The 26988-nt window shown below is 48.9% G+C and overlaps 2 protein-coding genes across 2 annotated transcripts; one reads left to right on the top strand and one right to left on the bottom strand.

Moving 5' to 3' along the window:
- The first annotated feature begins 63 nt into the window (after nt 1-63).
- TM9SF4 (transmembrane 9 superfamily member 4) lies at nt 64-14951 on the top strand. The gene is made up of 18 exons (XM_030288795.4): nt 64-184; nt 4391-4504; nt 5950-6049; nt 6412-6580; nt 6659-6788; nt 7180-7303; nt 8125-8243; nt 8356-8467; nt 8891-8961; nt 9395-9527; nt 10026-10107; nt 10198-10273; nt 10607-10690; nt 10873-11048; nt 11366-11429; nt 11962-12081; nt 12518-12607; nt 12925-14951. The coding sequence occupies exons 1-18, from the start codon at nt 95-97 to the stop codon at nt 13072-13074; spliced, it is 2004 nt and encodes a 667-aa protein (XP_030144655.1). The 5' UTR covers nt 64-94; the 3' UTR covers nt 13075-14951.
- Nucleotides 14334-26988, bottom strand: PLAGL2 (PLAG1 like zinc finger 2). The gene is made up of 4 exons (XM_002196508.6): nt 26902-26988; nt 26381-26490; nt 24551-24946; nt 14334-23761 (listed from the first exon to the last, which is right to left on the bottom strand). The coding sequence occupies exons 3-4, from the start codon at nt 24811-24813 to the stop codon at nt 22540-22542; spliced, it is 1485 nt and encodes a 494-aa protein (XP_002196544.1). The 5' UTR covers nt 24814-24946; nt 26381-26490; nt 26902-26988; the 3' UTR covers nt 14334-22539.

Raw genomic sequence — 26988 nt, 5'->3', positions numbered from 1 at the left:
GAGAGCTCTGCCGATCCGGGGCTGCGCTGGGCCCGGCCCCGGCGGCGCGGAGCGCGGCCGCCCGGCGCGATGCTGCCCGACCGCCGCGGTCGCCATGGCGATCGGCCCCGCAGCCAACCGCGCGCCGCTTCCGGTGGCGTCAGCGCCGACACGTGGATCCAAGATGGCGGCGGCGGCGGCGATGGTGAGTGCGGCGGGGCCCGGCCCGGCCCCGCTCCCGCCCGCTCTGCCCGGCCCGGCCCGGCCCGGCCCGGCGGGCCCTGCGCCGAGCGCGGTTCGGGGGCTGCGGTCGGGCCCGCACCGCGCTGGGAGGGATGCGGCCCGGCCCCTGGGCGCAGGAGGCTCCTCGGTCCCGGCCGGGGCCTTGCAGCTGCCCCGCGTCTCCCGGAGGTGCCGCCTGTGGCGGGCAGAGCTCGGGCCGCTGCTCGGTGCCCAGGGGAGCCCAGCGGGTTCCTGTCCCGCCTGCCCCGCGCTCCCTCGGCTGCAGAATTGGCTCCTTTATGCGGTTCACGGCGGTGTCTGGGCAGGAGGGGCCGGCGGGGGCTCGGAGCGTGTGGGATGCAGGGAGCACCGGCAGGTCCTTTTGCCTTCCCTTCCGAGGTGTCAGCCTGGGCCCGGGGCTGCTGCCAAGCACGGAGGCTGTTGCTCTGTGTGGTTTTCACAAATGTTTGGTGGTGGTTATCGGATCCGGGTTTGAGCCGCTGCTTCAGTTTCCCGCGTCCCAGCATCTCTGTTATTCATTGATTCATTGATTCCTCAAAGAACTGAAGGTGTTCCTGGTGAGCATCAGTGCTACCTCACAGAGGAGAAAACAAGCTGCTGAGACATTTGTTATCTGCCTTGAAGTCTTGTAGGAGTCAAATAGATTTCCTCCTTGCTTTCACAGGAGGATATTTTTGTGGCAGTGCATTGCAGGAATAGTGATGTGGATAAAGGATGTGTACTGATACAAAGGTCGCTGCTGGCTGGGCTGTGAGGTGACTCATGGAGAGACTGGGAGAGCCAAGGTCTTCCTTTAATTTGTTTTAAGCATCTTCACACCCTGCTGGCTTCCCCCAGGCAGGAGGGAGGGAGTGCTCAGCTGGCTCTGAGAGCTGGGGATGGTTCTACTGGGAATTTCCTCGTGGCTCTCAGTCGTGTGAAGGGCAGAGAAGGCTGCCAGCAGCTCTCCTGGTGTCAGAGGAGCTCTGAAGTCAATGTGAATGCAGCACTTGCCTCCTTCTGAAGGGCTCTTGGTGTCTCCTCCGGGGCAGGGATGTAATAAAGATGAGCTTATCCAAACAGTTGTCAGGATAATCCCAGGAGCCAGCCCCTGGAAGAGGGGATGAGTGTCAGGGTGCTATTATTTCTGTCCTGCTAATGTGCCTGAGGGTATAATGGAAGTTACATGTGTGAGAGAGCTTGTTGGTTTTTTTGCTCCCACAGAGTAGTGGGTTGTAGCTTTCCTCCCTTTCTGTCACCATTCTGTAAAAAAGTTTCAGTAAATGGAATGGGATAGCTGTGTGAATCCATTTGGACCAATGGCTCTGCACAGGTAGTTTTCCCTGTTTTTCTTCAAAGCTGTCTTTGAAAGTTAAACAGCTCTTGATTATGGCTCTTTGATGTCCCCCCTGCCTTTCTTTGCCAAAAAGTGATGGGACAATTAATGATATCCATCACTGTCACTTCCTACTTCCTTTTCGTCTCTTTGAACAAATCCTGTGTTCTGTTCTTCAGTTCCTGTGTGGATTGGGAAACTCTTAAGACCTAAACCAACGGTGGTACAGCACCAGCTCTGTTCAGATGCTTGAAATTTCTGCTGCTTGAGGGTTTCTTCAAGTTGTTGGCAGAAGCCTGGGCAGGGATGTCCTGGGTGCACATGGCCAGGCCATGGACCCTCTGAAGCATGTTGGAGCTGTTGCAGAGTGCCCCAGGGAACAGCTGCTCTTTCCCCTTTCCCTTAAATAAATGTCAGACTCTGGCAGTGGTAGCTGGAGGGGCCATGAGTCCTAGGGAGGGACAATTGTGGTAATAACTGGATGTTTTAGGGCTTCTTCATGCTGGGTCAGACTGAGGTTTAGAGAACAAGTCCTCTGTTTTGGCAGCGTGGTTTGTGAATCTTCTGTGAATTCACAGAAAGTGGCAATGTTGTTATAAATCTTTCTAAATGGGATAAATCTGGGATTGTCTGCAAGCCCCAAGACTGGTGATAATTATCTAGAAGGGCCTTCTTGGAGAGGGTTTGTGTGTGAACTTTTGATCTGAGGGACAGGAATGGGTGATTGTGCTCCTGTAGTTACTTCTATTATTTAGATCATATTCTCCTAAGAAAGGCTGTCTCTGCATGTCTGCATGTAGGAAAATAATAAGGCTTGGACAATCTGAACTATTTTTGCCTACTTGCAGCTGGGTTTTTTTCAGTCTGGGGTTGTGCATATTTGTTGTGCTACTTCTGGCACCATTACACGATTTCCTAGCACCTCAGATACAAGACTGTCATTTGTGAGGGTTTTTTTGCATGTTTTTGAAATGTAAATGAAAAAGGCTGTGAAGCTGCGTGTCCTGTTTGCTGGGCCTTGCCGGGGCTCTGTGGCTGCACTGGAACAGAGCTCCCTTCTGGAAATTCTGACCTGGCACAGGAGAGAACTCAGCTTGCAGCCATCCCCCGTGTGAGGCAATCACCTGGCCAGGCCCATGAGTTACACAGATGTTTTGGGGGGTGTCCATGTTGCCATTTCTAAGCTGCTGCCTTTATTTGGAGAAAATGAGGCACATTTGTCAGTACAAGAGCAAAGGTCCTAATGAGTAATGCCCCTGGCTTCAGCTTCCCTGTGCTCTGCCAGCTCAGGAGCCTGAACTGGGCATTTCCTTCATATTTAACTTCCAAAGCTTCCCACACCTGTTGCATAGCAGCTTCCCCCTTTCTTGCTACCAACTGTTCTTTCCTGGCAAGGCTCTACAGAGTCGCCCTCTTGTCTTTCCTGTTGCCTGGTGCTGCCTGAGTCATCATCATCTGTATGCAAAGACAGCCTGATTTCTGCCAAAATTGTAATCAAAAATGTCATCTTCTTCATGCTCATGTCTCCTGAGTGTCTGCCAAAGTTCTGTCCTGGTTTTTTCACCTCCCAGCCTGCTGAGGCACAGGTGGCAGTGGTGTGGTTTTGATTTTTGAGTGACATTCTGTAGGTCTGTCACTTCAGTGACAAATGAGATAAGGGCTGCAGGTTGCTGGAGTGCAGTGTGGGACACGAGTGCACTTTCCTTCCACTGCTTCCCCTGTGCAGGAGACCTTTTCCTATTCTGTGGAGAGCAACACTCCCTTTAAAGACTGGAAAGTCAGAATTTAGTGGAGCACAGAAAATAAGCCCCATGTGGCCTCAAGGCAGATCAGTATTGAAGGTCAGGCAGTTTTAACAAGACTGTTTCCAAGCACGGGCTTTATTCCTGCTCCAGTTGTATTTGGCTATGCTTAGAATAGATCTGAAAATCCCCTTTGTAAGCAAAAAAGATCACAGAATCACAGCATGGTGTGGGTTGGCAGGGTCCTTAAAACTCATCTCGTTCCATGGACAGGGAAACCTTCCACTATCCCAGGTTTCTCCAAACTCCATCCAACCTGGTCATGAACAATTCCAAGGATGGGGCAGCCACAGCTTCTCTGAGCAGTCTGTGCCAATGCCTCACCACCATCACAAGGAAGAATTTCTTCCTAATATACAATTTAACCCTACTTGGTCACTTTAAAGCTGTTCCCCTTGTTCTGTACTCCATGGTCTTGTAAATAGTTGAAAAAGTTTTTGCCATGTTCCTGAGCTGTGCTGTGGCCTGGAGGGGCAGGGAAAGCAGAGTGGTGATGGAGCAGAGGGGTGAGGAGCAGGAGGGAGGGGTGATGTGCCTGTCCCTGTGGGTGCAGTCACTGGTGTCACACCTGACTCAACAATAACTACTCTTCTGCAGGTAGTGGCCTGTGAGCATCTATCTGTAATCAGCTCCAGGGTAACTGCTGCTGTGCAGAGCTGACACACACCCAGTGCCAGGGCTACAGCCCTCTTCTCTGCTAGTCCATGGAGTTTTCTAACACAGGAAGCTCAGTGGGGGTGAGCAGAAAAGTAAAGTGATGGCGTGCTTGATGCCCCATGGTGCAGATAAAAATGGCATTTTTCTTGTGATTGAGCAAAGCCAAAGTTTTCCTAATTGCAGATGAACAGGCAGAGACATGCTGAGTGGAAAGTGACTTGATGAGGGTCACAAAACAAAGCTAAGAATAGCTTTTGTGAATTTAATTTTTGTTTAATCACCTGACTGCACAGCCTTTCTACTGCCTGGGATGAACATTTCCAGTGTTATTGCTCATCTCTAATGTTGTTCCAGTGTTTCTGTTGTGTTTTACTGTTCCTTCTCCTTTTTGCAGGAAAGGCTGAGATATGTGCTGGGCCTGCTGTTGTTGCTGCACAGCACAGACTCGTTCTACGTCCCTGGGGTGGCTCCCATCAACTTCCACCGCAATGATCCCGTAGAGATAAAGGTAGGATAAACTCAGTCTGTTTGGTTTAGGGTTTTTTGTCTTTTGGGTTTTTCACTTTTTTATACCACAGCAGCTAAGATGGGCTGGAAAGTTAAATTTGGGGATCCTGTTGCTCAAATTGTATGTTCAGACATGTCCTCTGCTTCACAGCGCTTGGGTCCCAACATGATTCCTGTTCTTGCCCCTGATCTCTTCTACCAAATTCCTTCAGCAGTTGCACCAAAGTCTTCAAGATGTTGCTCTGTTTGGGAAAAGGGCTCCTTTCTCACTTTGGCTTTGAAGTGAATTTAATTTCTCCAGCATTATACTGACTCTAGAAGTGCTTATGCAGAGTGTGCCTTTAGGTGGAAGGTGAATGGTGGAATAAGGTCTGAATCAGACCTTCTCAATACCCAGTTTGCTCACATTGTGCCTTCAGGGAAATCCATGAGAAGCTCTTTCCAGGTGGAGGTGTTTGTCCTTGAGCCTTGCAGGTCTTTCAGCCCAGCCTTGCTGAGAGCTGTTCCTGTGCAACGTTGCTAGTACTCAATGACAGAGCTGCTGCACCTATCCACGAAAAAGCCAGGCTTTGCTTTCAGACATCAGTGATTTATAGCTCATTTCATTTATTTTTCTAAAGCTGTGGCCTCTGTCTCAGCAAATCCAACACCCTTGGGACTGCTGAGGTTGGCTGCTCTCACGTGAAGCCCCGGCACAGTTTTCTCTTTGGCCATAGACCGCCAGACAAAGGCTATTTTTAAGCAAATGAGACTTGCCTGTGGCTACAGTAAACTTCCCAGCAGAAGAGGGTTTTGGAATAGCTGTTCTCAAAGGGATTTCAGGAGCTAAATGCTTCCTCAAGTGCTTAGGCAAGTCAGTGTGTTTGCCAGCACTCTTCCAATAAACAAGCTTGGCTGTGTTACAAAACACTTCTGTTTTTCAGAGGAACTGTGGTCTTGGCTGTTGTGGTATGTCTCTGCCCTTCCCTTGTACTCTGTGATTTGTGGAAACTCTCCAGGAATGTTTGTGGTTGGTCACCTTGTTTTCCCAGACTGATGGCTCTCTGGCTTTCCTTGCACAGATTAAAACTGCTGAACTCTTCATAGCACTGGAGGCCAGACCTCTAGGTCCAGTGGGATATGAATTTTTGAGGAAATCTTGTATGAAATGTGACTCTTGAATCTCTTTTGAACTCTTTGTTGTTTCTTAGGACTCCACTGAGATATAAATTTGTGAAACCATCATGTTTTGTTCTTTGAGTGTTTCTCTGTGAATGAATTGCTACTGGAAGTCTCTCAGGAACATCTGTCTCTGTTACTATTTTTAATAGTAGTAGTAGCAATAGTAGTAGTGTCTTCTGGAAGTGAGCTTTATGGAAGGTGTCTTGAAACTTCTGGATGATGCTGAGAGGACAGGAAATTATCTGGAGTTTTTTCCTGGGGATAATCCTTCCATTCTTCCTGCAGGCTGTGAAGCTGACGAGCTCCCGGACCCAGCTGCCCTATGAGTACTACTCACTGCCCTTCTGCCAGCCCAGCAAGATCACATACAAGGCTGAAAACCTCGGTGTGTACTTGTCAGACAGTGTGGGGGGATGTTTAAAGGGGTAAAAGCAATTGCAAGTGTCACTTCTGCTGAGCTGAGAAAAGCTGCTTCCTCTGATTCACTGTGTGCTCGCTGTCTACAAGTGGCAGTGCCCATGTGTGGGACAGAGGAAGTGCCTGTCCTGGAGAGCGCCTAACCTGCTTCATAAGCAGGGCTTGATACTTCCAACAAAGTAGCTATTCTGACTTGCAATCTTATCCTTGCAGCTGGTCTAGCAAAGGACTTGCTGTGCAAGTCTCTGCAGCTGCACAATGCCTGGCAGCAGGATCAGCAGCAGGAAGCCTGGCAGTCTCCAACCCTGCTCATGTTTTCCTGTTTTCCAGGTGAGGTTCTTCGAGGGGACCGAATTGTAAATACACCTTTCCAGGTTTCCATGAATGTGGAGAAGAAATGTGAAGTTCTGTGCAACTTTCCCAACAAGCCAGTCACTCTGACAGTGGAGCAGAGCAAGCTCATCGCCGAGCGCATCAGGGAGGATTACTATGTCCACCTGTGAGTCACTCGAGCATGGGTTTGTGTGAGGGGAGTTTGGTGCTGTGGACAAACTTGATCTGAAATCTGTGTTTTCAGCATTGCTGATAACCTCCCTGTGGCAACACGGCTGGAGTTTTATTCCAATCGTGAGGAAGAGGAGAAGAAGAAGGAGAAGGATGTGCAGTTCGAGCATGGATATAGGCTTGGGTTTATGGACGGTAACAAGGTAGAGAACTGAGGTGCTGTGTGAGAGTGCTTGGGGGAGATCTGGGTGTCTGTTAGAGGTCTGCCAGAGAGCACCAGAATTGGGAATGCAACCAAAAGGTTTTATTAATAGTGGAAATAGGAGAGAGGGGTCTCTTGTATGCAGGAGAGGGTGGGTGGGAAGGTGGGAAAGCCAGGAGTCCTTGCTTTTATTCACTGTGTAACTTTGGACAGGCTCTTGCAGTGGTTTCCCCTCAGCAGAGCAAAGGCACTGTGCCCCCAAGACTGGCTGGTCTCTGGTGTTGGAGTCTTTAGTTTTCCCTCACCAAAGCTGTTTTCTGCAGTTATTGCTTCTCAGCTTTGCCCCTTCCTCCCATAGGGTGCTGATGTTTCATTTTATGTGTCTATTTCAGTTCTACCTGCACAACCACCTCTCCTTCATCCTTTACTACCACAGAGAGGATGTGGAAGAGAGCCAGGAGCACACCTACAGGGTGGTGCGCTTTGAGGTGATTCCCCAAAGTATTAAACTGGAAGGTAAGAGACCCTTGAGGAGGGAAGCAAGGGGAAGAATCTCCTGTATGGACAAAAGGCAGATGCCACTGGTGTATCAGGGTGCCAGTTGTTGCCCCACAGGGCACAGAAATGAGTCTAAATTACAAGAATAATAAACCACTTTGTTATTAAGGAAGTACCAACAATAGAGACATATGCATGAACTGCAATCCATGGAAAATCAATTCCTGTAAAAAGATCTAAGTTTGAGGTTTTGGGGTTGGATTTTTTTGCACTGTGTCATCTGGTATGAGGCATGTCTGGCATTCTAGCTCTTGCTGTGGCACAGATCTCCCTGACTGGGACACTCTGTGCTGGTTCAGGGACACACAGGATGTTTGGAACTGTTCTGGGAGATTGAAATTTAAAAATAATGCTTATTTTTAAAACACTCCTACCTCAGTGAGCCCAATGGAAAAGGGTGTCTAGAAGGGCAGTTGCTCATGGTGTGGAACACCCCATGCAGCTCCCCTCTGACAGCACAAGCACTGCTGTAGAGGTCTTGTTTCTCACCATATCATGTGGAATAGAGGATTTGTTCATGGTCTAGATCCTTGGCTTCAGAACCTCTGGCTTTTATCCTTCCAGTTAAGGAGAGCCCTGTGCATAGCTTTCCTGAAAGCTTGTTAATGGTGCTCCACTGCTGGTCAGGAGAATAGTTTTGCAAACTGCAGAGCAGGTGAGCAAGGAGCAACTGCTTCCCCACCTGGAATTACTGCAACCCAATGCCCTCAGAGTGATGCTCAGTGGGAGAGGTGGTGCCTGAGGGAAAGGCTCACTGTGTGCTCTGCTTTCCCTTACAGACTTGAAGGCTGATGAGAAGAGCATGTGCACCCTGCCCGAAGCCACGGGCTCTGCCCCTCAGGAAATAGATCCTACTAAAGAGAACCAGTTGCTCTTCACCTACTCTGTGCACTGGGAGGTGAGGCAGTACTGGGGAGCTGGCTGGCAGTGGTGCTCCAAGTGTCTGCCACTGGAGTTGTGGAAGACATTGGAAATGTGCTGGTGTGAGATGAACTCTCCTGTTCTTTCAGGAAAGTGACATTAAGTGGGCTTCCCGCTGGGACACGTACCTGACCATGAGTGACGTGCAGATCCACTGGTTTTCTATCATTAACTCGGTTGTGGTCGTCTTTTTCCTTTCAGGTGAGCGGATGTGTGGGGAGAGGAAGGCTTTACCATTATCTGCAAGGAATTTTCTTTAAGGCTTAGCTGCAGGTAGCTCGAGGAGCATGTGGCCACATCTGAACCTGGTCAGAAGGAGCAGGAAACAAATTTAAAACCTCCCAGTTCAAGCAGTGTCCTGTGGGGTCAGGCAGTTACCAGTCTTTCTCATTCTGGGGTTATTGAGGGAGTAAAAAAAAAATCCCACAAGAAAGCCACAATGCCCCATTTCTGCTGGAATACTGCCTTCCCTGCTCCTTGGGGTTTTGTTTCTGTCTTTGCTGATGACTCAAGACCTCCTCTCCCAGCCAGAACAGAATGTTGGTGGGAGCTGTGTAGTTGCACAGCATGAAAGCAGTACAGCCATGTGGGAGCCTCTGAGCTGAACTCTGTGCTTGTTTTCAGGGATTCTCAGCATGATCATCATCCGGACTCTGCGGAAGGACATTGCCAACTACAACAAAGAAGATGACATTGTATGTGTTTGTTCCTTGGGCTGGGATTAGAGGGAGGGAAGCAGAGGCCAGGAGGGATCTGGTGTGCAGATTTGGCTGTATTGTCTCTTCCCTTGCCCCTGTTTTCCTTTGAGCCCTGGCCATGGTAGTTGTGTTGTGCTGTCACACATCTTCTTCTGCCTGAACAATCACATAATAGTTAGGATGTCTTCAGGCCTAAGGAGTGACTGCAAATGTAAATGTTAAAGCTCTCTAAATGTGTGTCCTGGCACTGACAATTCAGGTGTCAGCTGTTTTTTAGCCCAAGAGCAAAGAAGTTTCTTGGCTAGAGTGGTAAAATTCAGTAGAAAAACAGGATCCAGGAAAGTTAACCTCTTAGGCTGGCTGTGGTATGACCTTAATTTCCACTGGTGTATCACGTCTAAATAACCTCCTTTTTCTGTTGTTGCTATAGGAAGATACCATGGAGGAATCTGGTTGGAAACTTGTGCATGGAGATGTCTTCAGACCTCCACAGTACCCTATGATCCTCAGCTCTCTCCTGGGTTCTGGAATTCAGCTCTTCTGTATGATCCTGATTGTCATCTGTAAGTGGCACATGTTGCATGGGGTGGCTGTAACATGAATGATGCTCGGGGATGTTTGACTTCAGCCTGTGCTCACCTTAGCTGGAGTGAGGCCCATGGAGCTGCTTCCTGTTGCCATCAGCCTGGGCTGCAGAGCTGCTGGATGACATTGCCCAGCTAAAGGCAGCTTTGTGTGATTTTATTTCCTTTGCCAAGCTGTGAGCCCTGGCTGATAGTGGGCTGGGAGACTTTTGTACAGGTGTGCCTTTCCTGATGAGCTACACCTGCTCCCATCCCTGGGGAGGCTGAGGCTGAAGCATGGTCTGTAGCTGAGATCAAAGCTGTGCCTTCTTCTCTGGCCGGTGCTGGAGGCTATGGATATGTTACACTGTGGAGGAAATCAGGCCTGTGCAGGGATTACAGGCAGCTATGGGCTGCAGATGGGACAGGCCCCTGTCCTTGAGCTGCTGCAGCACTTGTCCCTCAGAGCTGCTGTTCCTTGTCCTGTTCCCTCTGCAGTTGTTGCTATGCTGGGGATGCTGTCGCCTTCAAGCCGGGGCGCGCTGATGACAACTGCCTGCTTCCTCTTCATGTTCATGGGGTAGGTGCCTCCATGGCTTCCCCCAGTGCTGTCCTGCCTCTGCCTAGCAACAGCAGCTCATTGTTGTTGACTTGTCTTGTTTCTGTCCAGGGTTTTTGGTGGATTCTTTGCTGGCCGCTTATACCGGACTCTGAAAGGCCATCGATGGAAGAAGGGAGCCTTTTGTGTGAGTCTTGGATGTTCTGGGCTGTTTATCCAAGTCTGCTGATGGCAAAAACCTGTGGCTAAGCTCTACATGTTTGTGCTAGCTGGACACAGTCTGGCTGTGCTGCACATTTACTGTGGGTTGAGTCCTTGTGGCTGATAGAATAGGCACCACCAGAGCATGTACTACAGCAAAGAGGATTGTTCAAGATCCTCCCCACAGCCCAGCTCTGTGTCCTTGTCCTGTAACAAAAGGGACACTTCTCTACATGTGCCTTGTCTCAGGGATGGACTCATTCCATAGGAACATGTGGCTGGTGAATCAAGTGCTTTCTCTTATGCTTTCCTCTTGCAGACAGCGACACTGTACCCGGGTGTTGTCTTTGGCATCTGCTTTGTCCTCAACTGCTTCATCTGGGGGAAACACTCCTCTGGTGCGGTAGGTGCCACCCTCAGCCTGGGGCCTGCTGGGTGGGAGAGGGTCACTGGGCAGACAGGGACTCACTTGGCTTCCCAGACCTTTCCAAGTGGGTGACTGGAGGGTTGGCTTGGCCAATGACATCAGTCCCCAGGGCAAGAGAGCTGTCAGCCTCACTTCTGTGGCTCTTGGTGTGATTCCAGGTGCCTTTCCCTACCATGGTGGCCTTGCTCTGCATGTGGTTTGGGATCTCCTTGCCCTTGGTCTACCTGGGTTACTACTTTGGATTTCGCAAGCAGCCGTATGACAATCCTGTACGGACAAATCAGATTCCCAGGCAGATCCCGGAGCAGAGGTGGTATATGAACAAATTTGTGGGGTGAGTGATGAGTGTCTGGGAAATATGGTGAGTTAAGCCCCCTCCCCTTGGTCCCCTTGGGTTGCTGAGTGCCACCTGCTGCTCTCTGGACATGCACAGATGGCAGATCGGGTTCCTTGAGACCACATTGATAATTTGGATGTGGTATGAGGGATACTTGTAGCCGTGGTACGTGCTCTACAGTGGGAGCAGCTGTGCCATTGCCTGTGAAATGTAGTAATCTGGAAATGTAGAGCCTTTTCTTGGAGTGTTCAAGGAATTTTTAATGTCCAGACAGTTATATTGTGCTGCTTAGGGTTTTTGTTTCTGCTCTGCAGGATCCTCATGGCTGGTATTCTGCCTTTCGGAGCCATGTTCATCGAACTGTTCTTCATTTTCAGTGTAAGCATTTAACCCACTTTCCTCCTCAATGGGATTCCTTTCATGCCAAAGCTTTTGAAAGGGAGGGAGCTTCCACTGGAGCAGTCTACTATTTCTGTGTTCTCTGAAGGGGGTAGCTGGTTTCTTCCAAGCCATTCAGTAGTTTCCATAGAGAGCTATGGGACTATCCTGGTGGTTTTGTGGTAAAGACAAAATTTACTGTAACATTACATCAGGGAGGGGTCCTGGTCTTGAGACAGTCACTGTTCTGCTGCTACCCCTTTTCACCTTGTGTGGATGGGGAAGAATTTGCTGTTCCATTGTTTGGGAGATGCTGGGGAAGGAACAAGCTATCTCAGAGGTGTCCTTGTGCACCTTTTTGCAACCTGAATCCTCTGATGTGACATTGTGAAATGCATTAGATCTGTGGTTTCATCTAGGTGAGGCTGAGGGGCTCCTCATTTTCCCCTGGCTGGCTGCCAGAAGTTAGTCCCATGTTCAGTGATAGATGACAGTAACATTGAAATAAATTCCTTCTGTGTGTTTATTTCAGGCAATCTGGGAGAACCAGTTCTATTACCTTTTTGGCTTCCTCTTCCTGGTGTTTATAATTCTGGTGGTATCCTGCTCCCAGATCAGCATTGTCATGGTGTATTTCCAGCTCTGTGCTGAGGTGAGATTTCCATGTTTGTAATTTGATTAGTGTGGCCCAGCTTCACAGGTGTGATTGTTCCCAATGTCTCTTCACTCTAAAGGGAATTAAAGCTCCTTGGCTATCTGTTAGGCTGGGAACTGTGGTTCCATACTTGGAATTTTGCTGGGCACAGGGTGTTTTGTGCTGTTCCCAGGCTGTTCCATTCCATCCACATACAAAACAAAATGCAGGACCAAAGGTGAGCCATGTCATTGTGCAGCAGGTGCTTTGAGCCTGAGTGTCAGCATCACATCTCTTGGTTTGGAAACACTTTTGTGACAGAAAAAGTTCCCCAGTCCCAAATTGTACATTTCCTTTGAAGGAAGATGGGTGATGTTCTCCCTGTCCTGGAATGGTCACAGCTTCCCTGGGGAGAAGAAAGTCAGGGGGATAATGAGGCTCTTTGTCCTTTCAGGATTACCGCTGGTGGTGGAGGACCTTCCTGGTGTCTGGAGGATCTGCCTTCTATGTGCTGATCTATGCTGTCTTCTACTTTGTGAACAAGGTATTCCTCCTGGGTGAAACTGCCACTTTTTGGGGGTGACTGTGGGATTTGGGAAAGGAAATGGTGGGTCTGCTAAGTCCCAGTCTGCCTATGCCAGCCCAAGGCAGGGCTCACAGCCCTTCCAGACAGGAGAGGAGGGTGTCAGTGCCCCAGGACTCGCACAGAGCAGCATTCCCTGACCCCACCTCAAAGGGGATCTCCCTTCAGCTGGACAAAAATGAAAGTTTTCCTCCCTTTGCCAGAGCTGCCCTTGCAGAGGTTGGTTTGTCATCTGTATGTGTTATTTCGCTGACTTTTTTCATCCTCTTCTATTTCAGCTGGATATTGTTGAGTTCATTCCCTCCTTACTGTACTTTGGCTACACTGCCCTCATGGTCCTGTCCTTCTGGCTCCTGACGGGCACCATTGGCTTCTACGCAGCCTACATGTTCGTGCGGAAGATCTACGCCGCCGTGAAAATCGACTGAAGCTGGAATCCCCCAGCAGGAATCAGACACCTCTGAACACGTGTCCTCCCAGGAGGGACAGGGGCATCTTCTCCCAGCTCTTTTTAAGGAAACAAAAATCCAGTGGGAGAGTCACAAGAGAAATAATTAACTCCTCGATTTGGAATGTAACTTTGGCACAGTGTACATGGATTCTGGGCTACTTCTGCGGGGAAAAGGGGTCTGTAGATAACTTACATTTTAACTTTATTATCCTGTTCCATATTTGAGGGAGTTTTTTAGCAGAGAAATATCCCTCTGTATAAGTAAACCCCCTTTTGCTAATCCATCCTTTTTTTTATGTTGATGATGAACGGATTTGAGACAGCGTGGAAACACTTGTGAAATCGTTTTCTTCCAGCCCCTGGGGTGCTCTAGGATTCAGGGAGACTCTTCAGACAAGTATCAGACTGGGTTTTTTCCTCCTGCCTTCGTGTCTGCACAGAAGAGGGAGCTTGACTATGGCAGAATAACCGGAGCCTAAAGGCTCACCCAGCGGGAGTCCGGCGCACTCTGATCACCGAGGTCCCGGCTTCGGCTTGTTTACAATTTGCTGGAGGTGCCATCCAGAGCCTGGGAAGTGCAATTTCACCCTGAGAGAGCTTGAGCAACCTTCAGCATCACTTCTTCCTCCCTCCAGCCTCGGACAGCACAGGCTGCTGTGGGAGGGTGGGATTGCCTCTCCTTCAGAAGGCAGGACGAAAGGTCCTGGTGGAAGTGACGTGGTTGTGTGGAATACAGGACTGGAAGGATGCGTGAGGTAACTACAAGAGTTTGTTCTGTCAATAGCTCTGCTCTGGATGTGAGGAATCAGGGCAGGCTCCTTCCTGGGAATGCCACTGGGATCCTGAAGAGCCTGCAGGAGATGGCTGTGGTGCCGTGGTGTTAGTGCCAAGTGATGTGAGGCAGAGTTGGGCCCGAGCTGCCCAAGGGCAGTACAGGCCATGCTGAAGGGGCTGGCACAGGCAGGTGGCCCCGTGGGCTGTCCCATGGCTGGGAGCGGGGCTCTCTCACCGGCCCTGTGCTCCAGCTGCCCTTGCTGCTCTCTGCTCCTCCTCTGAAATTCTCTACCTCCAGGGAACAGGAAAAGTGTACACCCCATAGCTGTATTTTGTTCTTCTCCACAAAAAACAGTCCAGGCTCTCCTGGATAGCTGACATGGGTTCTTCTTTTCCCATGGCTTGATGCCTGAATCGGCCCATGGGAAGCTCTTTTTAAAAGAGGTTAAAGTTGGGTTGTGGTTTCTTTTTTTTTTTTTTTTTGGTCACTTCAATGATGTTTATCAGTAAAAAGGTTCCATGTTGCAGTGAAGGCTCCCTCCATCCCCAGACTTGCTGGATTCAGCCAGGACTACAATGGAGAGGTTTTTTTTGTGAGATCTATGAAAATTTTTCTTCTTGGAGTAAGGTCTTCCAATGACCAGCTGCCACAGGTCACATCATTCCAACCCAAAACTGTCCAAAGCCCTCCTTGCTCCCAGGGAGGGCTTTGGGGCCTTTTTAAACCCCAATTGCCATAAGTTTCCACCAGGTCCATGCAAGGGCCTGTGTCCCTTCCTGTCAGCCCTGCCCGTCATGCCAGTCTGATCAGCCAAGGATCGTGGATGGAAAAAAGAGGAGGGGATGTGTGAGCTGACTGTGATGTGGAATCCTGTGTCAGTTCTGATTTGAGGTCCCTCTCTGAGATTTTTGTTGATTTTTTTTTTCTTTTTTTCTTCTGCCCCTGCCCCAGTGGAGAGGCTCAGCCAGCATTGATTTCTCTCCCTTCCCTGAAGTGTTTTCTCTGTATTCTTTGTAATTTTTAATTAATGTATGTATTCTTTGTGTCCTATTGTAAATAAATCTGCCATTGTCCTGTCATCCTGCTCTCTTGGGTTCTCCTAAGCCACTTCTGGAGAATTTCTTTTTGTAACACTTGGCCTGTTTGACACCCGTGTCTGTGATGTGCAGCTTCAGCCAGAAGCAGAGCTTGGGATACTCTGGCTTTCTTTGTAATATTTTTCTCCTGGTAAGCTAAGTTTCTCCCAGTGTGGCACGCCCCGATGCTGCCATATATTGTAATTATGCCACCAGTTGAGGCATTTGGATCTGCTGCTGCTGTGCTGCTGGGTAAGATCACTTGAGCAACTCGTGTCTTGTGTGAGACATTGTTTGACGTGTGGCACGATGGGCAGAGTGGCAGAACTGTTGGGTGGCAGTGCTGGGCAGGGCTTTAGAGCAGCAGAGGGGAGAGGACAGCTCGGCGGGGAGAGGACAGCTCGGCAGGGAGTTTGAGGAGTGCTGCTGCAGAAGCTGAGCCCTCAGTGTTGGCTTCCAGCGCCTCTGGCTTCCCAGGGCTCGTGTGTTTCTGCATGGGGGGTCTGTGGCAGGAGATCAATGAGCCTCTGCTGGAGTGCTGGCTGAGGGAGGCAAAGCAAATTCCCTTTTCCTGAGATGGTTTGCCCGGCAGAGCAATGGATGTGATTCCCTCAGGTTACAGAGTCCAGTGTCAGGAGCTGCTGAGTGTCTGTGAGTGAGACCAGAGCTGGCAAATACTTGAATCAAAACTCAGAAATTATCAGAATAGTCCCTTCTCCCCTTAAAAAGGCAAAGGAAGTTTCAGCTCCAGCACCGGGACAATCCATGCTGAACTTATTTCTCATTTTTGGCAGATGAGTGTATTCGTGTTCTTTCACAGTCCTCAGCACCAGGGGAAAGCTACTGAGGAAAGGTCACGTTTTAATGGTGGCTGAATTAGGAATGAAAACTAGAACTGAAAACTAGATCATTCTTAGACAAGCACCTAACACTGATTATGGCTGTCAGCTTTTAATCCGTGTTCTGAAGGAGAATCCCAAGAGGGCCCTGTGTGCTTTGCCCTGTTTCATCTTCAAATGCTGCTGGTGTCTGCAGCCAGCTGTAGTTTGAGGTTTGGTCCTGCTTCTCCTGCCTGTAGACAGCAGAGCATCTTGGGGTTTTTTGGGAGGGGGAGTGGGCTGAACTTGTCTGAAATGCTGCCACATGGCCTGGAAATTTTAGTGACACCAAGTGACCAGAACTTTTCTGTCTAACAAACATTATTCTCCTTGACAGGGGATAATGGTGTCTGCTGTGGCTGCCTCCCCAGTGGGGTGCTGGGTTTTTTTCTTGTGGGTCTAATTCTTTGCTTGGCAGAAATTTAAAAACCTCTGTGGCTTCATGTAGAGAACTGTGTCTTTGACCTGCCTTATGATTCTGTCCTGTCTTAATCCAACCAAAACCCAAACTCTCCTCCATGAAGACATCTGGGGTAGGTGATCTAAATGCTTTTAATAAACAACTTCATTATAAAAGATGCTTTCAATTTGAACTTCATTTTGCAAGAGCTAATTTTAGTGATGAACCATACATTTCCTAATGGCACTTAATTACAATTTTAAAACCTTGTTTACAGCCCCCAAAACACTCCTTTAAAAGAGGTTATTCACTCTATGTAAAAGTGCTAGAAAGTTTGGTTTTAGAAAACCAGTTGAGCTTTAACAATGGGAAGTTTCTGGCTTTGGCAGCTGTAGCTGCAGGGAGGCAGGTCAGGCACGGGGCCTGTCCAGAACCAGAGCAAGAAGGAACAGTGTGAATGGAGGGACACTGTGGCTTTCCCATCCCCTCCCATGGCTAATCCCAAATCCTTCACCTTCCAGTGTTTACAGGCACCTGTGGGAGATGGCAGAGCTTGTGCTGGGAGAGGGTTCTTGGCCTGACTTGTGGCTGCAAAGGCCACTCGGTAGCTTTTCTTCCAGCAGCAGTTTTGGAACTTGGCTGCTCCCAGGGGTTCCACAGGTTCTTCTTTGTCCTCGTAGCACCCTGGGTCTCAAGAGTACATCAGCAGACAGCTCCGTGTTCTTCAATATCCTCATCTAAGGAAAACACTGGTTCAAATGTTACAAAACTGTCTTTCCAAAAATTGCTCCTAGATATCAGGAATCACTAAAGTGGGAAAGCTCAACAAAGCATCAAGGCCGAGGCACTCAGTAGGGTGAGGAGATCTGAAACTCCAGAGCAGTTTCTAGCAGAAGTTCTGGGATGTGCTGCAGCGTGCAGGCTGAAGTGGGCTCTGAGGGCTGTGAGCAAAGCTCATGTGTTTCCTTCCAGTGCAAGACACTGACTACAGAGGGAGACGGGCTGCAGGTAGGTCCTGGCCTGTTCACCTGGACACTCAGCCACACTGGCCTGTCCCAGGTGTTGGAGGCTGTCCCTGTTCTGCATGCCCTGGAGCTGTCCCCAGTCCACTCTACATTCCATGCTAGAGCTGGTTATCCCCTTGCACAGTAGTTCACAACAAAGACACAAAAGTGAAGGATGGTTGGTTTGTAACAAGACACTTCAATATTGAGATTCTTCCCCCAGCTGAAGAGCTGACCTATTTGTAAGTAATAAAAAAATTAATTCCAAGTTCCCCAGTTATCTTTTGCAATGCTTTTAACTTCCCTTGTCAGTGTGATCTGATAGAGAGAAGCTCCCTCTGTGTCATGTATGCTCTATTTCCATGCTGGTATTTAGGCACTGGTGGAAAGGACCACGCAGACCTGGCTTCAACCACAAGCAGAGAGGAGGAAGGTGCTTCAGGCTCCTCCTGCAACCCACCTGTGCACATGGAAACAAAATGTACCTTGAACAGGAAAGCCAAGCTCATCTCCTGGTGTGGATTTGTGGAATGTGATCTATTTTCTGGTCTCATTTCTGAACACCAGTTTTTGCTCGACCTGTCTGCATGCTGTTGTGATTAGTGGTGTGGGAAAACAGAGCTGGCTCCAGGTAGAGATTGCAGACACTACCCCAGGAGAAAACTCCTTACCTGCAGCCACAAGAATAGCTCAAACCTGTAGGATTCCTAGGGGGATCCCAGTTATTCACTAGAAGGAAGCAAGTCCATCACTGGGAATAGCCAGAGGTGAGCCTAATGTGTGTGTACATGGATTGTGCAGGGACAAAAGAACCTGAGAGGTGGTGGGGAATAGGAATAGTGGTCCTGTAAGGCAGCTGGATTAGTAGTAATGGCATTACCCTGGAAGCTTCCAGCTGCTTTCCAAGAGAGGCTTAGTATGGCTGTGGCATGTTGAGTAAGCAGGCATGGAAAGGGTGAGAGGTGCCAGAGCTGGGCATTGGGGTGAAAAGACTCTGGGCTTCCCAGATCCAGCAGACCAGGCAAAACCAAACCACCTTCTCCTGCTGCACAGGGGTTGGCCAGGATGGGATTCAGAGCTTCAGGTGGCAGCTCCCATCTCTAGGAACTGGGAAAAATACAAGAAATAACTTATGGAAAAGACACATTTTGGATAAGGATGGAAACCTGAAGTGGTTCTGTTCGAGCCATTCATCCACTTCACTGTTCAGTGGCAGAACAGCTCCAGGGCTTGGGCAGGCAATTAACTAAAAATAGGCACCTGAGGGAGAATTCAGTCAGCCTGACTAACTGGGATTAGAGGATAAGCAAGAAGGCAGGGTGATGGGAAGCACATCTTTGAAGATTTATTTGTGGAAATTTTAATTGCAGGCAGCAGAAAATGCCTCTGTGGAGTTGTTCTGTCCAGAGAGCAAAGGTGGTGCAATGGTAGAGAAAGGAAAAGGGGATTTTTTCAGTGAACTGCAGGAAATCTTCCCAGCAGCTGCTGTTCACCTGTCAGCAAGGAAGGAATTAAAGAACAAAGAGCTGATCTCAAAAAAAATACTGAAATCATCAATCTACCAGAGGCAAAAAGAGGATTCCAGTTGAAGTGACACCATTTTTCAACACTGAAGCTAAAGAGCAGCAGTGTTGTGAGACAAAGAACAGGGTCTGTCACAATGTGGTGTGTGGGTATTCTGTCATGTAAAATTCAGTGGAAGCAAATGCAAGATAACATGTTGTTCCTTCCTACAAATGGATTTTGAGTGAGCTGTAATCCCAGGGGGAAAAAAGATCTTCAGCCTTTCACAGGGTTCTGGCAATCTGAGCCTGGAAGGATGGGCAAGAGTTAACTGCTCCTTTGCTGCCAGGGAGTGGTTTGGCTATTTGTTAGTTTTTATTTCTAGGGGGCATTAGGTCCTTGGCTTTCTGAGAATCCGGGGTCTGATTTATAAAGGCTGGCAAGTTCATGTCCTGTTCTTTTACAGACTGGAGGTTTAAGGGATTATTATTTTAGTTGACTACACTGTTCCTATTACTTTGGACACTCCCCCAAGCCAGCCAGTTTAAAACATTCCTTTATTTAACTAAACCCTCCTGTATAATTATGTGCTGTAGTTGCTGCCTATGGGCTCAGTCTGGTGCAGTCTTCCTGTTACAGGTGTGCCAGGAACAGAGGGATCACAGTGGAATGGTTTGCTGGGTTCTGTCTGCCTGACTCACAGCCATGTCCTGGACCTGCAGCCCCGAATTTGTGGTCCAGAACAAAAACCAAACCCAAACTCTTTCTGGGATGATTTTTTTGTATCACATAAGCAGCAGAATGGCTGTCACAAAGCCCTGCACATACAGCACAGAACAGATTGCAGGCTGTGCTGCAGCAATCCCCCTCACAGCATGCCAGAGTTACCCTTGTCCCTCGCCTCCAGCTGCATCAGCAGGAGCTTGGCTAAGCTGACTTTCACTGACTTGCCTGAGAGCTTGGTACACACATCCTAGTGGACTGGGATTCTCAAGTGCTGTAAGCTTGGATGCTCAAAGTATTTTCTTATAAACAGCTAAAAGTTGTTCACAATAATTTGTTCTGTGCATTGCATACTTGCTATTTCAAATGGAATTAGTCTCTGGTAAAATACTTTCAGATTACAAGTTTGTTGTGGTAGAGGAACTTTGAATCCATTTTCCTGTGCAAATACCTGGAATCAATTCCAATGCTGTCTCTGACCACGCTGCCTTTGCTGGGTTAGATTTTTCTTATATTGACAAAGGTTACTGCAGTTCTGCTTGTTAAAGTAGCTGTGGAAAGCAAATCACACGTGCAAATCATAGCAAAATGAATTCCATTTATTCTTTGACAGACTACTGGTAGGAAAAAGATGCCTGGCTCTAAGTTTAGCTACCACTGCTAAAGGAATTCCAGTGATGACATCTGTTCAGAGTACAATGCAGGCAGGAAGCAAAAAAGCTGAATATTCTGCAGTAGGAGAAGGTGTGTGATGGCATTGCATAAATCTGATAATCCTCACTGGCAGTGAGTGATCAGTTATCACCATTTATTTCTCAAAAAATAATCCTCTCAACTGAAGACAGGGATAAGGCTTGCATATAATTGATAACAGTGTGAAACTCTTCAATTTGCAAAGAGCAAAGCAATAGAAGACAGGCCTGAGGTATTAAATGCTGGTAAACAGACTGGCTGCAATGCCCTGTTTACCTTTGCTAGGTTAGAGAACAAGAAGGCACTCGTTGGACTTGGAAAGGCAACATTTTTCCAGTGGAGAAAAGGAAAAAGTACTGCATTCAACTCGGGGAGATCATTGCCACAGGATATTGCTGAGGTAAATAAATCTTATATTACATTTTGATACAAAAGTCTTATTTGCAGCATTGCTGGCTAATCTAAAACAACCGATCTATGTTCTGGAGAATCAATGGATTGCTAAAGAGTCATTCTGGGAAGAATTACTAAGCTAAATTAAAATTAAAATTCTGGAGTAAAATGGAAGGGGGACAAGCTTGTGACCAAAAGAGGCACAGCTGATGTCTCACAGTGGGATCATGGCTCAGCAGGAAGGAATCTGCATCAACTGAGGTGGATGTGCTCTGGGGAGACAAGGGAGGACAGCATCTGGCTTCACCCAAGGAGCTGAGATAACAGAGTAGAGGTAGATTTTGTATTTCCTAGATTTATGGAGAACAATATTGACAGATTTCCTGGTTTATGTTGGCCTACAATGGTTCTTCCATGCTGAGGTATGAAGATCTGCCCATTCATAGTCAAAAACATGCACCAGTGCAGAGTGACCTCCATATGTCCCCATCTGCAGTATAAGTGCCCAGGAAAACAGAAGCAGGAGACAATACAGGTGCTAAGTGACACCAGCAGCTGGCTGCCTCTTCCCAGTATAATAACCCTTCTGCCCTGGTAGGTAGACAGCCCATTGAAGAGTTGAAGAGGTAGGGCAGGGAGCAAGGGAAGCAGGACTTTAACTTCAGGAGGCAAGGCTTAATTAAGCAGGAGAGAACAAAAAAGGCCAGTGGAACCAAATCCAAAGTGAAAAATTGACTGCAGGCCCCAAACCTCAGCATTTGTTAGAACTATTGGTGTTGGGAGAAGCGCTTCAAATACACTGACAGTGTATACGTGAAGCTGAGACCAATTTTTCCTTGATTCTTGGATGTTATCGCCATTGAGGTTAAAATATATCTTTGAGATTGCTTCCTGGATAAGCCAAAAAGGGTGCTGACCTCAATGAGTGGATAAAAAACTCCAAACCCCAGAAACTCATCCTCTGTTCCTCATCCCAAGGGATCCTATGGAGCAGGGCCTGCAGCTTGTTCTCACCCACGCCTGGTACGCCAGTGCTCGGTGTCCCGAGCTCCTCACCCAGCTCTCTCAGTGCTTTGGTTTCCAGATCTGTTTGCCTGGGGGAGATAGTTAGAAGAGCTCTGTCCATACATCACACACCAAGCTAAGCTGTGAGAGCTGCTCCATCCCCTTCACTCGGGACAGCCAGCGAGAAAAGGCAGGAAGCTGCTGCCTGCAGGGGCAGAGGCTGAAGTGGTCCAAAAGCAGTGTATTTCCCCATGGGGGAAGAACATGATAAGTGAAGAGAAATCAGTGCAACCTGACTTCGTTGTGTAAACAGTGTTCTAGCTACACCAGAGATGAACCCAGTGTATTCTGGTGCCTCCTATTTTTGCAATGGCAGAAGCAGATTTGTGTTGTGTAAACAATGTTCACCATAACAGCTCCAAAGAGGTGATGTTGAATTCACAATGTAAACGGGCTTGTTGCTTAACACTGATGTGGAGTAAGCGGTGTTGGGTGATGGGATGAGAGGTAGCAGGGAAGGACAGCCTCTTCCCCATTGGCTTCATACAGAGTGGTATCCTGACTTCTTCTCCATGTGGAGGTGTTGGCTGGTTTGCCAGAATTGCAGTGTGGTAACATGAAATGGAAGCTGGACTCTTCAAAAGTTTAGCCCAGGATGAAAGAGTCTCAACTCCTTCTGAGGGACAGTCCCTTCCCAGAGAGGAATACAGCTCCAGCATTCTCAGGGAAGGTCAGTGCTAAGCGCGGCTCCTGATTCACAGATTAAAAATTAGATAAAATATATCCAGTCTATCAGCTGAAATCTTTTTGCTGTACAGGACTGGGACTTGCACAGGTTCCAGTCTACAAGTGCTCCCTCCGAGATCAGAAACCTCCTGTCTGACCCAGCTCTGCCAGAGCTTTCACACCCCCGAGGAAGGAAGAGTTGTGCGTTTTTAAGGCTCTCCACAAAAGGGTGACTGAAAGATCTGTTCTCCAGTGCTATTTCCAGCTTATTGGAATGCCTGGTGGAACCGTGGCAGCGTGGTTGTGCTCAAGCTGGAGGTGAAGACGGGGGGCAATGAATGAAGGGGCCCAAAGTTCAGCGAGGCCCCGGCTCCGGGAGACTCTTGAGGTTGATGTTGCAAAGTGGTGAGCAGTGGCTGCGCCTCCCCCTGCGAGTAGCCCATGACCAATCCCCCCGATGAGACAGGTGGATTGCAAGGAGGAAGATTTAGGGGAAGGAAGCCAAGAAGATGAGAAAAGTCCATGTTAGCAGCACAGAGAGCCTCTGAGAGGTTAGCAGGGCTCTTGGAAAGCAAAGCCTCATCCAGGGCAGGTGGCTGAGGCGAAGAGGACTGAGGATCACCAGATGAGAGAGACAGACTGCCAGGGAAGTCTGACAAAAAGCTGTCCACCTCTACTTTGGGTAGTTTCTCAGGCAAATATGAGGTAGATCCAAGCTGATACTTTGGAGGAGGTTGCGGTGGAGAGGAGATGGGAGAAGAAGACTCCAGAGGATAGCTCATTCCCATTGGAAGAGAATTAGGAACCAAAGAATGGGGCATCCCTGAGCTTGGCATGGTTTGGAGATGTGTGCTGTACATGCCCACGGGCAGCATGCCAGGGAAGCTCTTACCACCCATCATGTCTCTGGATGCCATACACAGGACAGGACTCAGCTCTTCCTTCACTGCCACAGAGGAGCTGCAGCTGAGCAGACCCAACATGTCCACTGGCTCCGTCTTAATCTTCAGCAGTTCCTGGGAGTGGCTTTTCTTCATGTGCCTGGTCAAGTGGTCTTTCCTCCCAAACCTCTGAGCACAGTACTGGCACAAGAAGTCCTTCCGCCCCGTGTGCACTACCAGGTGTCTCCGCACGTCCTTGCGGGTGTAGAAGCGCCGATCGCAGTGGTCGCACGGGTGCTTCTTCTCCTTCGCCCCGCCGGAAGCGCGCCTGGAATGAGCTTTGAGGTGCTCCAGCAGGACCTGGGTGCTCTCAAAGGTCTGGAGGCACACCTTGCAGCTGAGGTCACCGCTGGCAGCCGCGTGCATGGCCAGGTGTCGCCTGAAGCCCAGTTTGGTGTTGTAGTTCTTGCCGCACTCGGGGCAGTGCAGGGCCTCCTTGTTGGGATCGTGGGTCTGCAGGTGGTTCCGAAGGTGATCCTTGCGGTGGAACATCTTCTCGCAGTACATGCACTGGTGGGGCTTCTGAGCAGAGTGTGTGGCCATATGCCTTAGGGGAGAAAAGCAGGGAAAGTCAGACAAACATCCAGCCCCTGAGGGAACACATGCTAGTTTTCCAACATTTTCCTTGTGTCCTACACTTTATGCCACAAAAATCCCAGATTTACCTCCATTAAACAAGGAGCACAATGCTTCGGGCAAAACCTACAGTCTGTCCCAGCAGCTGTCTCTCCTCAGCTCCTGCTCTCTGCTGAGGCTGCCAAAGAAAACCTCCCTAGTTTGTGACACTAGGTGAGAAAACTTCAGTTCATCAGGAGGATCAGGCTGTGCCCAAGTCTGCTGACAGCCACTGTGGTCTGATTCCACCTTGGTATCTCACACTCTCCCACACTGTGGTTCACCTGGTTTCAAGTTCTCAGCTATCACTGTTTAATTATTTTGTGTTGTACTTCACTACATAAATGAGAACTCAACTTCTCCATACTGGAGCAACAGCTGCCATGGAATTATCCCTGTGGTTAGAAGCAGGATTTATGAATGCAAACGCTATTCTTGCTTTTCATTTTGTTTTTTTAATTTGTGAACTTCACTTTCTGTTTCTGTTTCCTCCTCAGTGAAACATAAAACAGCTTGAGCTCAGGATACAGCATTAGCTGAAGTTCTCTAGAAGGCACCTAAAGAGATGCCAAGTACGGTAATGTCTAGGACTCAACCGCTTTGCAAGGTAAAAGGGCATTTCCCCTCCTCCAGCTTCTCAGAAATTCAAGCAAAGACACATGAGGGAGGGGATTTCCCCTCTCTTCTGGCACTTCTGAGCAGAGCACTTAGAGATACCTACCTATAGAGCTTGTACTTGGAGGCAAAGGCCTTGCCACAGTGCAGCTGGGGGCAGTTGTAGGGCCTCTGCTCCGAATGGGAAAGTGTGTGAGTTCTCAGCTTGTCCCCGTGAGGGAAGGAGGGCTCCGATAGTTCACACTGGCATTTTCCCTGACTTTCGGTTTCTTCACCTCTTGGTCTGGGGACTAATTTCCAGCCTGTCTCTTCCTCCTCCTGCTTTGCATCTTGAATCCAGTTGGGAACACTGGGAAAAAATGCCGTCATGGCAGGTCTAGTAGAACATGGCCATGTCAAGCAGAACTCGAGCCTGTGGGCGTCTCGCTGTGTTGTTGTCCTGGTGCAGTTTTCTGCTGGAGCCTCCTGTGACCAAACTGCTTTAATAGCAAACCTTCTTCATCTGAAATCACAGAAGGCTGGTGGTAAGATACTGCAACTTTCACCTGTGTACACAATGAACGTGTGAAGATGTGTGTTCCCAGTCAATCGGTAAAATTCTGGGATAATACTGGGACCTCCAATCAATAATATTTTTCTGTCTCTTCCCCTTTAACCTGTTACCTGAATAAAATTATGTTAAACTTTCCCTGATTTGCATTTTTTGCCACTATTAAGAGCCAGTGTTATGTGTTGAATGTCTTTTCTCCTGAAATATCATAAAAGATGTCTCTTTGTAGCTCTAAATACCTTTCCCTGTGTCTTTTGCAGATCATTTCTCATCCCAGTTTTTATATTCTCACTTGCTCTTGGTCTCTGCCTACATGGAATTCCCTCTCAGAAATTCTCAGACAAACCATGGTTCTCTTGTATTTTCTTTTCCCATCCTTTCTGCTACCAACCCGATGCACTGGGCAAAACCATCTCCAGAGCAAATCATTCTGAACCCCCACATGTGGCTGAACAGGGCTGAGGAAGAAAACTCACAATTATCATCAACATCACACCTTTTTCTGGAAGGCTGCTCCTCTTCAGGGTGGGATTACTCATTGTATTTTCACTTTTGATAGTGAGGCAGATTCTGCCTCTCTGGATCAGCAAGTTTTCTACCGTAATGAGCAATTTTTAACGCTTTTTTTTTAAACTTTGACGCTCTCATCCATTAATAATGGAAGCTCAAACTGTTTCCTGTTCAACAAAACACACCTCCTGTAAGCTCTTCTGGCTTTCATGTTGAGGAGGTGCTGCATTAATCTCTCTTAGCAGGTTGTTCTTGAGTTGTGTGTTGGTTTTTATAGGGTTCTACTGCCAGCTCGACTGGTAAACGGTCAGCTGAAATAAAACCAACCTCTTTCACTCAAATTGGCTGCCTGAGAAACTCTACTTAAAATAGCATCAAACCCTCACTCCATGATTGCTTCAGAGGAGGAACTTCCTGCTGCACATCAACATGAGTGTGAGTTGTGGGCAGGATGTGCAACAGCGAGGGAACAAACCAACCCCCGAGAAAGTGCTCAAGGAACGTTATGAAGAGCTGAAATAACAATTACTGTGACTGCACCATCACCTCAAATACCCTGGATGGCTCCCTCAGAGTGGAAAACACTGGGAAACAGGATGACTCCAAGAAAACCTATCATTGTGAGCTATGGGTATGCCTGTTAAGAACAAAACTTGGTTTTGTGCAGGCTAAATCTACGTGGTCAGAGCAGAACAATAAAGGACCAGAACTGCTGAGGTGCCACTTTGGGACAAACCATCGTGGTGTGACAGCTGCTCTGACCCCTCAGGGTGCAGGAGACCTGTGGTTCAGAGCAGTCTGTCTTTTTGCATGATAAAAGCACGACTATTTCACCTCTCCATGAAATATGTCCCAGAAAAGATCAGTGTTCTCTACCTGTTGCTCCAGAGCTGTGCAGGTGTCCCGAGAATCTCCACCACTTTCACCAGGGAACTGCTCCTTTCCCTCCGAAAAAGCCTGGCCATCTGGGCCAGTTTCAGAGCTACCTGGAAGAAGACAAGAGTTTGAATGTTGATGTTTTTAACAGCAAGGTGCATAAACGATCACGCCGGAATTTTAGGGAATTCAGAGGTGCCGCTTCAACCGGCGGAGGTGCCGGGGGGTGGCCGCGAGGGGCAACTCGCTCCTCCATCGGCGCCTCGGAAGCCAGCCGGGAGACCCGCACCCCCGGTGGAGCTCGGTGGAGAATGCAGAGCCGGTGGAGCGGGATCACGGATCCCGCAGCCCTGAGGGGAGGGAGGCGGGCCCGGCCTATGCCCCCCCCTACGCCCCGCATCCTCCTCCTCCTCACACGCCCCCCTATCCCCTGAGGGGACCCCGCCACCGAGGGGAGGGTACGGCCGTGCCGCCGCCCCTCGCTGCGGTGCCGCCTCCCAGCCTCGCCCCCCCGCGCTCACCCCGTTCCCCCGGGCCCCGCCAAGCGCGGCTCCGCTCCCGGCCCCGGCGGCGCCATTGCGCGGGGCCTTCTGGGAGTGACGTCACGG

The sequence above is a fragment of the Taeniopygia guttata genome, chromosome 20, assembly GCF_048771995.1.
Source record: "Taeniopygia guttata chromosome 20, bTaeGut7.mat, whole genome shotgun sequence".
Classification (NCBI taxonomy): Eukaryota; Metazoa; Chordata; class Aves; order Passeriformes; family Estrildidae; genus Taeniopygia; species Taeniopygia guttata.
The sequence above is the reverse complement of the archived record's forward strand: the minus strand, read 5'-3'. Positions and strand labels throughout refer to the sequence as shown.